This window comes from Ranitomeya imitator, chromosome 2 (genome assembly GCF_032444005.1).
Source record: "Ranitomeya imitator isolate aRanImi1 chromosome 2, aRanImi1.pri, whole genome shotgun sequence".
Lineage (NCBI taxonomy): Eukaryota > Metazoa > Chordata > Amphibia > Anura > Dendrobatidae > Ranitomeya > Ranitomeya imitator.
In genome coordinates, this window is record NC_091283.1 from 220,527,263 (window position 1) to 220,539,750 (window position 12,488).

A 12,488-nucleotide genomic window follows, 5' to 3' on the forward strand; every position below is an offset into this window, starting at 1 on the left:
TGTGAATCTGCAATGCCTGCTAGGGCCATGGGGTACTCGGTCTGGGTCGGGCAGTTCTTCAGGTCCGTTGCCCTGGGCACGCAATAAAATAATGAGGGAAAGTTTATAGGGGACTTAACTTGACGCCATCTATGGTGTTCAGCAATGGATGGCCAACGCTGCTTAAGGGGACCACTGGGGCCGATGGTGACGCAGCTGGGATGGTTCTGCTCTCCACAGGTGGAGCGTGGCCCCAGTGCTACCAGTACTGTTGTAAGGGATCATGGACGTTGGGGTACAGGACTGAGGGTGCTAGAAATGACTGAAAGACACAAGGGCTGTAGTTTTCTTTACCTTTACTTTACCTTTACCTTTACTCGATGGCTGAAGGTGCAGTCCGAGGCAAGGGTAACAGATGGTAATGGAGATCCGAGCAGCCTGGAAGCAATTTAGGATCCATCTAGCCAGGTGGGTTTGGATGTCTTCCTACTGCACTGTCCTGTTAAGTTCCTGCTGTTTTAAGCTATGCTCAAGTTTCTCTCACTGTCTGGCAGTTAAAATAAAACAGTACCCGCATGGCAGGCCGCTTGAGCCTATTACAGTTGTTGCTCCTTCGCAGTGGCTCCTGGCCCAGGGATGCTGCTGTGTTGCTGGGTGTTAGCTGGGCCAGGAGACCTGCAGTCTCCTGCCCTCTGGATTTAGCTGCCAGGACTTCAGTACCCATCCAACCGCGAACTCCAGTTTCTAGCGCTCAGCTCTAGGGTGAGCTTGGTTATGGCTCCACTCCCCAGGTTCTCTTCAACTTCTCTCCTCTCCTGTAATTCTCTCAGACTCACTAACTCCACCTCCAGGTCAGAACTTCCAGGGAAGCTCCTCTGAAACCGGGTGTCAGAGCTCCCCCTTCTGGTCTGCATTAAGGAAAAAGTGTTGGATGCTGGTGTTACCTGGTAAGGGGACCCCTCCTTGCTTCCAGGCATGACCTCACCCCCTGTGAAAGAGGCAATACCGCTGTGGCAACCGGACTCCTGGGGTGCCACAAATCCACATCTTGCAAGACATATTTCAGCTCTCAAAATCTGTGGAAGAATCATAAGTTATGGAAAGGCAGATGAAACTTCTAATGGAACAGATCTAGGGAACTAGTCATGTTGGGAAGAAATTTTCTCCATGAAAGTAGCAATTAATATTTACCTCAATGGGTTTTTGCCTTATTGATCAACTTACTAGGTTAAAGGGTGAACTTGATGGACTTCTATCTTACTTTAATCCTTTACGCTATAAAACTATTAGCTTAAAACAGCTGAGACAAAGCTTGGTAGATAAAATGCAAGAAAGTAAGAGAGGAGGATGTATGAAGAAGAGAAAAACAACTGGTGTACTCCATCACTTTTCAGACAAAAAGTGTAAGGATTTGTTAAGGCTACAGTGGAAAAATAAAGGAAATAGAAGATCTTCGAAAAGAACGTTCTGAAGGTTAATATCAGAGTCTTCCACCTTCTCCTTCAGAGCCTAATTTTCGATCAATGTTGTTTTAGCTGTGGTCTACCACTTATACAGTAATTCCATCCTCCAGAACACTTTGTTTCTCCTCCGGCTCCATTTTTGCCTGCTCTGTGCGGTTATATCATGTTATTACATCTGTGCCAGTGTGGCAGCTATTGTTGCCTCTAGGAGCCTGACTTTTGTCGGCTAGCAGTTTAGCTACTTTAATAGCTAATGTTTTACACAAAAAACTGAGGGACCTGGAATACTTGGTTTGACATCATTCTCTCCAATGTCATAATTTGCACTGGCAATTGTGAGACTGACTTGTGACTTCATGTGGACCAGCCAGTGTCAGACACCATCTTGCCTCATGTCTGTCTAGTCTATCTCTATGTCTCTCTTCCCACCCCAAACTTCTGTATAGACAGTACTTGGAGGGTAGTAGAAAGCGATAGCTGATTTTTCCAAGAAGGAGTATTGAATAAATCCCCTGGGTTTACGTGAAGTATTAGTAGGCCTCTTCTTCTACCTTGCTATCACGTGCATACCAGAACTGGAAGCCTTTTTACTTACTTTCACATGTTATCACTATTTTACTAAGTTCCATTATGGGACTTGAACATCCCGTTGTTTGCTTGAGCATTATACCGGTTAGTTTCACACTGACATATAGCCTATCTGAGCCTACATCAAACAAGGCTTCCATAGATGGCGAACCCAGAGGCCATTGTTTGACCTCCAGGGCCATTGCAACCATCAGTGCCCTGCGATCACATTGTGTTTTGTGCCAGTGGGGTACAGATGGAGCCCTTTCCTCTGTCAACCAGATAGCGGCAGAGTGCCAGCCGTAATGTATTGCTGATATCCGCTGTTGATGGAGAAGGCTCAGTTCCTGAACTTCCTTCATCCGCATGCCGTACATGTATTTTGAGATGCACTAAATACTTGGCGGCAGCCCTACAGATTTACGAGATGTCAATAGGGGTCTTCAAAATTTTACTAATTGCATTTACTGAAATGCTGAAAGCAAAATGTTTAAGACAATTGATGTATATGGTGATCTAAGATCGGTAGATAGACGGGTCCTGGTGTTGTGGCTTAATACTGAGGTTAAAATCTGGCTATAATATGGCTGCGTAAAGTCAACCTTACGGGAAGTAGGAACTTAAAATAATGAAATGTAATTAGGCCATTCAAAATTTTATGAGCTGTAAGGATCCGTGAAATCAATTAATGGGGAAGATAAAGTCTCTGTATAATTAAGAAATCCTAAGAACACCTAAAAACATCCACTGCTACAGTTATAAAATACTGATTTAGTCTGTGACTATGGAGCGACTATAAGTCTTGCGAATATTAACATAGTAACACTGTGATCAAAATAGGAGGATAAAAGCAGAAGGCAACCGCCATTAGAAAATTTGCTTGTAACCTTCTTCCCCATAGGAAAAAACTGACTTGCCCTGGGTGTAGCTGAGCAGAAAACATCGATGCGAGACAAGGCTACAAACAATTATCTAAGCATTTCAAAGTGCGAGGCATTTTAGAAGGATTTTCGAGAGACTTAATATTCTATACCACAGCATTTTTCTATCTTTTTTTAAGAGAAGTAACAACAATCCTTATTGTTTCCTAAAATACATTTCTGAAATTGGGCCAAGATGAAACTATGGATTTTTTAAGCACATCCAAAAGCGAGAGCAGCACAGCAGCTAATAAACAAGGCCATCCTCAGGAGCCAGACATGACATCTGATTACTGTGTGAAAGCACCGATGGTTCTAGATTATTATAGATTATGGATGACTTTTAGCTTCCTTCTTTTCAGGGGGTCCATCAGAAAACAAGCTACTTTCTGGAGATCAGGTTCTGGCAATAAATGACGAGGACGTGAGTGAGGCCTCCAGGGAGAGATTCATTGAACTGGTCAGGTAACAAAGAAGCTGTAAACTTTCTAAGATATAACGTAAAAGAAAGTGATTCACGAGTGATGCGCATCTACTGATTCCTGCTGCTTTTCATAAAATGAGCACAAAGTATCCATAAAACACCTGATACACGGTGCGAAAATTGTGAGGAACCTTATGGAAAAAGCAAAAGAGCCGGTCGTCACAGGTGATTTCAATAAGAATAAGAGTTATAATTAATAAAGGATGAAGAAAAGAGATAAAAGTGATGTGTGCAGGGAGATTCAATGCCATAGGGATTAAGAGTCTGATTTGCTAATTAGAGGGTGCAGTATTTAAAGGGGACTCTTTGAAAAACAAAAAATGTGCCTAAGCACTAACGGGCAGGCAGTTGCTACTTACCTGCCTGTTGTGCACGCCGCCATTCTTCACCTACAGGGATCCCGCTGCCACTGCTGACGTCACATCGACCGAGCGGCGGCTTTATTTCCACCCTGCTCTGTCAATGGGGCGTGGCTTATCACGTCAGTCTGATTGGCAGTCAACTCCCACATTTAGGCAGTGAGAATGTGGCTGTCAATTAGAATGACTTCGAAGTCCTGCCCCGTGAACAGAGCGGAGCAAAAAAGAAGCTGCCGCTCTGTAGACGTGACATCAGCAAAGGCAGCTGAATCGCCGACAGGAGCGGTCTGTGACGGGCACAAGAGGCAGGTAAGTATCAGCTACCTGTCTGTTACTGCTTAGGCACGTTTTTTGTTTTTCACAAAGTCCCCTTTAAGAATTCTGACATACAGACATTGGTCATCTGCACAAAACTAAACTAAAATAATGTCGATGCATGGCCGAGTCCAAGCAGCCACCTGGGTCAGACCCGAGGCTACCACAAGTAGTACTATGTACTATCTATGCAATCAAAGGATTGCACTGAGAAGTTCCCTTATGGGACTAATGGTGTATATATATTTTACAATATTTATTATTATTTATTTTTAGAGCATGATTGATTCCATGGTGCTGTACATGAGGACGGGTTCCGTACAAATTACAAATAGAAATTGCAGTGAACAAACTAATAGTGACAGACAGGTACAGAGGGGATGTTTATAAAAATCTTTATAAGTGTTAAAAATGTGAAATGTATTATCCCACATGGTAAACACCACAACAAAATATGTAAAAGATATAAGAATATCTGTTATTCATTATCTCACCTCACAAAAAATGAAATATAAGTTATACACCAAACTGATGACAAAAAAATAATATATGTATATATATCTTTTTTGTTACTTTGTGCAAAAGTAGTAAAACATAAAAAATAATATATAAATTGGGTATCACAGTAATATAAAAGTGATATAAAAGTGATCAACAAGACTGACAAGTCCAAAAGTGGCACCAATTAAAATTCACACAGCATAGTTGATGGAAAAATAAGTTAGCGTTCTTAAAAGATATTTTTTAAGTGATTCTTTTTTTCTGTACAAAAGTAGTAAAATATAAAAACTTCATATACCTGCTGTTGTCATTATCATATCGATTCACAGTATGAAATGAATATGTTAATTATACTAAATGGTGAACAATATTAAAAAAAAAAATCCAAAATTGCTGTTTTTTTGTTCATTCCACCTCCCAAAAAGTGTAAGAAAAGTGGTCAAAAATTGTACCAATATGGTTTTGCCTTAATAAAATTGACCCGCAGAACTGAGTTAACACTTTTAATTACAGTAAATTCAAAATGTCATAAAACAACAGAATTAATTACTGTTTTTTTCTATTTCTGTCATTAGAGAATTAATAAAAGTTGGGCATTAAATTATATTTAACCCAAAATTGTGCCAGTGACAAATGAAACTTATCTTGCAAAAAACAATCTTTCCTAGGATGGCTCAGTTGATAAAAAAAAAAAAAAATCCCTCCTGGAATAATACAGAATGAAAAATGAGGTTTCGTGATTGAAGTGTTATTCCCATCTTCATATTGTCAGAGGTTGCTTGTAAAAACAATCACTTTTCCAATTTACTGGCAATTACAATTTTCAGCCATTCTTGAGATGTGAACAACTTTTCTATTGTTTACAGATCGTTGCCTAGGAGACCAACCACCGCTGCTGTCTAGCTTGTGTAGACTATGGTGAAGCTGACCAGGCTAAGGAGATAACGGTGAGCTCCAGTGATCCTGGCAGATTCAAAACAGCGCTTACAAGCTGAATAGATCTTGTAATCGCAGGAGTTCAGGTACCACAGTGGTATTGCCTTCCTCTCGGGGAGGGTAATGCCATGCCTGGAGACAGGAGGAATCCCTTTGGCAGGTAACCTTACATTTGTGACGCCCAGGAGACCGGGGTACCCAGCACCGGACCAATGGGGTCTGTTTCTTAAGCGGGATGTCACGGGTGGCTTGACCCGGTGCTGGGGCCTCAGGCAATGCACAGTGTAAGGGGTATCATGAGGGAACAGGCACTTACTTGATCAGCAGCAGGTTCTCTCAGCGGTGATGATCCTGATCCTGGATAGATAGCTATTGTCCAAATGAAAGTCTGAGGCACTGAAACGTTTAACCAGTTTACTTCAACATAAAGGGATTTACAACCAATCCTGTCACCGGAGTCTGTATGGGAACTCTGAGTTACTTTGACCCTGCCGGGGTCTTCGCCTCTTATTGTACGCAATTTCTGTGTGGCCCTGCTGCTGTATGTGAACTGGCTGCCGGCCCAATCTGTCCCCTCCGGGTCCTGGTTCGACGGGCAACCCGAGTCCTTTTATCGGCTTACCCCCTCCAGGAGTACCGCTGAACTCTGTGTCTGTTGCTGCGTCCGGCGCTAGTGAAGCTGATATCACCTCACGTTTTTCCGGTTGCTGTATTATATATAATGAATACAGCCACGGATCCGGTATCCGTCTTTGCGCCTGTTCTGGGTAGTGATTAATGCTACCCGATTCTCACAATGTCCTTTTTCTCTATCCCTCTTCTCCTCAGGCCGGTGATTTGGGCCTGGAAACCGTCATAGGGCTGTTAGAAATTCAGCTGTATGACCTCTCACTTTCAGCTCCTTAGCCCAACTGCCATTTCTTCTCTCAGACCAGAATGGATCAAGGGGAGTCTCTGGAGCTCCCCCTTCTGACCGGAGGTGGTAGTGCAGTCTTGCTATTTTAGTATTTGTATTTACTGTCAGTAACTATTTTTGTGGCAAATACCCCTAGGGGTGCCACATTCCCCCTTAGTTAAGAACAGTACTCCGGGACTGTGGGACGATAACATTTTGAAATAACAATTAATATGTACAGAGTCTTAAAAATGAAAAGTTACAAAAACCACTCAAGGAAACAAAAATAGAGTTCTGTAAAAAGTCACTTCAAATAGCGTCCATTTATACAGTTCTATCCTTGAAGGTACTAGGAAAGGCACTGCACTTTGTGTCCAGGAATTTAGTTCCATTTTTCCAACGGAGTTACCAATATAAAGTCTAAAGAAAGTTCAAAAAGAGCAAAAAGCAAAGTTCAAAAAGCAGTCTTTCCGGAGCTTTGATTTAGTGCCTCCGGGCTGATAAAAAGTTCAAGAATATGCAATAAGTTCATACAGACAAGTCTCTGTAGGTACTGGGCTTAAACATTGCAGAATGATAACAATGACTATAGTTTTATAGTTGGTAATCCGCATACCTGGCCGGTAATTGACCCTGGGTACTACGCTGTGATCTACGTAATAGCGGTGTCTCTTCATGTGGTGTACTACTGTCTACTGCGGATGTAGTATCTGCCCTCTCTGCTAAAGATAATTCCACGACTATGGAGTTGGCAAGTCCACCGTGAATGGGATTACTCTGATCAGGAATCTGTTCTTCCTGGCCTGGAACCTCCCGTAGTACGGGGTCAGCCTCTTCCTGTCTTGGGACTTCTGGTATTGGGTTCGGTGTTGGGTAAAAGGCCACCATGGGAACCACTACTGCACCATGGTATGTTAGTAGGGTTTTGGGAAAGTCTCCTATACAGGTGTGATACATTTCCTCTTCTTTTTCCTTCACTGGTTGAATCTGTATGGGTTGAATAACTTCTGGTTCTGGCTGGACAACTTCTGGCTCTTTCAATGCTTCCGGACATAATTTAAGATTGTCTCTTGACACTAGTACAGATGTTAAGCCTCCGTTTTTGCTAATGAGACACATTTTACGATTATCCATTCTTGTTGGTAAAACTGTGTAGGGTAAGGCTTCCCACTGATTGTCTAGTTTATTGGTTCGACGATTTCTCTTGAGCACTTGGTCACCCGGTCTTAATGGGGTCGCTAGAGCATTCTGGTTGAAAGATCGCTCTTGTCTTTCTCTAGTTTGCTGAAGGCTTCTTTCCACACTCTCTTGCACTTGGCGATACTGCTTTTGCCGTATGATATCCCAATTGGAGTCTTGAACTTCTGCGTCTGGTTTCAGAATTCCCATTTCTAGATCGATTGGTAATTGGCCGGGTCTTGCACGCATAAGGTAAGCTGGGGTGCAGTTGGTGGAGCTCACCGGGACATGATTATACAGATCCACCAAGTCAGGCAATTTCTCTGGCCATTGATTCCTTTCTGTCTCAGGTAAAGTCTTTAGTAGGTCTATTACAATATGGTTCATCTTCTCGCATAAGCCGTTTGTTTGTGGATGATAGGCCGTCGTCCGGATCTTTTTGCAACCATACATATTACAGAATTCTCTGATGATCTCTGATTCAAAGGCTGTACCTTGGTCGGTGAGAACCTGTTCTGGATATCCATGGGGTCTACAAAAGTACGTTTGGAATGCTTTGGCTGCTGTTTTTGCTGTCAGATCTTTTACGGGTACTACTACCAAGAAGCGTGAATAATGGTCCACGATTGTCAAGGCATAGACATAGCCGGACTGGCTTGGTGTCAACTTCACGTGGTCCATGGCTACAAGTTCAAGTGGTTGTTTGGTGATTATGGGCTGCAGTGGTGCTCTTTGGTTCTTTTGATCGTTTCTTCTGAGGTTGCACGGGCCACAATTTCTGCACCACTGTTCGATTGATTTTCTCATCCCGACCCAATAAAATCTTTCTCTTAGAAGTACTTCTAACTTTTTCAAACCGAAGTGACCAGCACCATTATGGTAAGCTTCGAGGACCATCTTCACATCTTGTTTAGGCACGATAATCTGCCAAACCAATTCATGTGTTTTCGGATTGGTGTACCTTCTACAGAGCTTCCCTTGATACTGGAACATTTTGCCTCTCTCTTTCCAGAGTTGATGCGTCTCTTCTGGGGCATCCTCATCGGGATATGCACTTTGCTCAGTCAGCAGTTCCTTCACCATCTTCACAGCCGGATTGCTGTCTTGGGTGTCAGCCCATCTATGGTGTGCTAACGGATTAAAATTCACCTCTTGTTGTTTCTGATAGGTACTTGACTGATGAGGTTTTGCCTTGGGATGATGGAAGGCTGGTAGTTCAATTTCTTCAAGCTCCCCGGTTTCTTCTTCTACATCTCTCAAGTGTGGCATCCGGGATAGGGCATCGGCATTTCCATTCTTGCGACCTGCTCGATACTTGATTATGAAGTTGTAATTAGATAACCGGGCTATCCATCGCTGTTCTAACGCACCTAATTTGGCTGTGTCCAGGTGGGTCAATGGATTGTTGTCAGTATAGACAATAAATTCTGCAGCGGCCAGATAGTGTTTGAAACATTCAGTCACAGCCCAAACTACTGCCAGTAGTTCCAATTTGAAGGAGCTGTAATTTTCTGAATTTCTTTCAGTAGGCCGGAGCTTTCTACTTGCAAAGGCGATGACTTTCTCCCGACCTTCTTGCTTTTGTGACAGCACCGCTCCTAGTCCCACATTACTGGCATCGGTGTAGAGGATGAAAGGTTGATGGTAATCTGGGTATGCCAGAACCTCTTCTCCGGTTAGTGCCTTCTTTAGTTGTTCAAAGTCCCTTTTGTCGTTCCACTGAAAAGGAGGGTTTCGGTTTGAAGGTTTCTTCGTCTGCCCTACCAAGGTGTCTTGCAAGGGTGCTGCCAACTTGGTAAATCCTTTTATAAATCTGCGATAGTAACCCACCAATCCCAGGAATTGTCTCACTTCTTTTGCGCTGGTAGGTCTTGGCCAATCCCTTATGGCGCTTATTTTCTCGGGATCTGGTGCTACTCCCTCCGAACTCACGATGTGTCCCAGGTACTGTACCTTTGGCTTGAGAAGGTGACATTTGGATGGCTTGACTTTCATGCCATACCTGGATAAGGCTTCGAACACTTCTGCCAGGTCTATTAAGTGTTGTTCGTAAGTCTTTGAGTAGACGATCACATCATCTAGGTACAGGAGGACGGTCTCGAAGTTCTTGTGTCCGAGGCAGCATTCCATCAGCTGCTGGAAGGTACCGGATGCGTTGCAGAGTCCGAACGGCATGCGATTAAATTCACATAGACACATTAGTAACATAGTAACATAGTTAGTAAGGCCGAAAAAAGACATTTGTCCATCCAGTTCAGCCTATATTCCATCATAATAAATCCCCAGATCTACGTCCTTCTACAGAACCTAATTTTATGATACAATATTGTTCTGCTCCAGGAAGACATCCAGGCCTTTCTTGAACCCCTCGACTGAGTTCGCCATCACCACCTCTTCAGGCAAGCAATTCCAGATTCTCACTGCCCTAACAGTAAAGAATCCTCTTCTATGTTGGTGGAAAAACCTTCTCTCCTCCAGACGCAAAGAATGCCCCCTTGTGCCCGTCACCTTCCTTGGTATAAACAGATCCTCAGCGAGATATTTGTATTGTCCCCTTATATACTTATACATGGTTATTAGATCGCCCCTCAGTCGTCTTTTTTCTAGACTAAATAATCCTAATTTCGCTAATCTATCTGGGTATTGTAGTGTTCCCATCCCCTTTATTAATTTTGTTGCCCTCCTTTGTACTCTCTCTAGTTCCATTATATCCTTCCTGAGCACCGGTGCCCAAAACTGGACACAGTACTCCATGTGCGGTCTAACTAGGGATTTGTACAGAGGCAGTATAATGCTCTCATTGGTGTGGTGAATGCCGTCTTTTCCTTATCTCGCTCAGCCACAGGGACTTGCCAATACCCGCTTGTTAAGTCTAAGGTGGAAAAATAATTAGCAGATTTCAAAGCAGTTAAGGACTCTTCTATCCTAGGCAAGGGGTAGGCGTCTTTATGGGTGATGTTATTAATCTTCCGGTAGTCTACGCACATTCTCATGGTTCCATCCTTTTTTTTGACAATCACTAGAGGGGCCGCCCAGGGGCTACAGCTGTCTCTTATTACCCCGGCCTGTTTCATCTCCTGCAGCATATCTTTTGCACACTGATAGTGAGCGGGCGGTATGGGTCTATATCTTTCTTTTATTGGGGGATGGTCACCGGTGGGGATTGTGTGTTCTACCCCTTCTATCCGTCCGAAGTCCAATGGGTGTTTACTGAAGACTTGTTCATATTCCGTCACTAGCCTATACACCCCTTGTTTTTGATGGGTAGGTGTTGAATTTATGCCCACGTGTAGCTGTTGGCACCAATCCTCCATCTGAGCCGTTGACTTCCACCTGACAGGTTGGTTCTAAGGGCTCAATGGTTGTGATGGCATTGTTGTCAACAGTATATAGCTTTGCCACTGTAGCATACCTTGGCAAAGTGACCTCTTCCTCTCCACAGTTCAAAAGTCGTACCGGCACTCGTCCCCGGTGTACCTCGACTACCCCTCGTGCTGTGAGTATAGTGGGCCTGCTGTCGGTGTACACTGGTTCTATTAAGGCTTGATAATCTCGTCCCTTAGTACCAATGGCTGCTCTACACCATACCAGCATTTCTGTTTTTGGTGGGATTACAATAGATGTCGGATCACTTACCCTCACACTGCCGATTTCTCCACCTGCAACTTCTACCTGTTGCCTTAACATCAATACTTTTATTTCCCTCAGGAGAACTCTCTGCTGGTAGGATTGGGCAGTTTCAGCAATTTGCTGTAAGACAGAAATAACTTCGGAAAAGCAGTTCTCTAACACATTCATTCCTATCAATACAGTTGGTTCACAGCTCCGCCGGTCAACATCAACAACAATTATACCCTGTTTCTTCAATTCTACTTTACCAATCTTTATGGTCATCTCCCTGAATCCTAGTTTCGGTACCAACTTACCATTACTGGCCCATATATCTAGTTCAACATCAGAGGGCCCTTTATCATTATCTGCATCAGCCCAGTACCTCTTATAAAGGATATACGGTATAGATGAAATCTGGGAACCTGTGTCCAGCAAAGCGTTGAGGGGAATTCCGTCCAGCACGATAGGGATAATGGGTCGTCCTCCGATGTACCTGTCGTGCCAGGGTGTTGGGCCTTGAAAGTTCATTCCTGTGAAGCGGCCCGCATTCCCAGGGGATTCCCGTTTAAATCACAATCTCGTGCAAAGTGGCCTGGCTGCTGGCAACGGCGGCAAATGGGCTGTCCATCCGGTTGGTAGCGGTCGCGGGGTCGTCCTCTCCATGTCGGGTATCTCCGGGGTCTCATCCATGGAACATCTTCTCTACGGTTTGCCAACTCCCTCTTGGGTCCTCTCATCTCCTGCATGATTTTAGCCATTGAAGCAACAACATCAGTTAAAGAGTCAAGCTTTTGTTGAAGAGCCTCATTAGTACTGCGCCCCAGGAGCTTAGCAATGGCCCCGGACATAGCTGATGTCACTGGCACTCCCTGTTGTTGAGGAACCTCTGCCATGGGTTGCACAGGCTCCTGATCCCGAGGTGCCTCTGCCAGCTGGAGACGTATAGCGCTCTCCTTTAATTGGGCAAATGTCAATTCAGGGTTCTTAGAAACAAGCATGCTCACATGCCCCCGGTGAGAAGGGGTGTAGAGTCCCTCAATAAATTGATCTCTTAGCAGTTTATCCGCTCCGGTGTTAAAAATGGCTTCAGCCAGTGTAAGTGATTTAAGGGCTTCCTGCAGGTTTAAGGCAAAGTCTCTCACGCCCTCATTAACTTTTTGTTTGCAATTAAAGAATCGTACTTTAGCTTTGCTGCTGGCAGTGGTTTCAAATGTAGCTTTTAATCCAGCAAATATGCGTTCAACAGTGCCTTTTAGATCAGCTGCCCATGCTGTGACT

General features: G+C 43.8%; 1 protein-coding gene across 1 annotated transcript in view; it reads left to right on the top strand.

The window, feature by feature from the left end:
- The window catches only part of FRMPD3 (FERM and PDZ domain containing 3), a 427,262-nt gene that overhangs the window by 261,850 nt on the left and 152,924 nt on the right, over nt 1-12,488 (top strand). Inside the window, exon 5 of the mRNA XM_069748624.1 lies at nt 3,292-3,394. Within this exon, the coding sequence (XP_069604725.1) occupies nt 3,292-3,394 (103 nt within the window). The remainder of the gene's footprint in view (nt 1-3,291; nt 3,395-12,488) is intronic.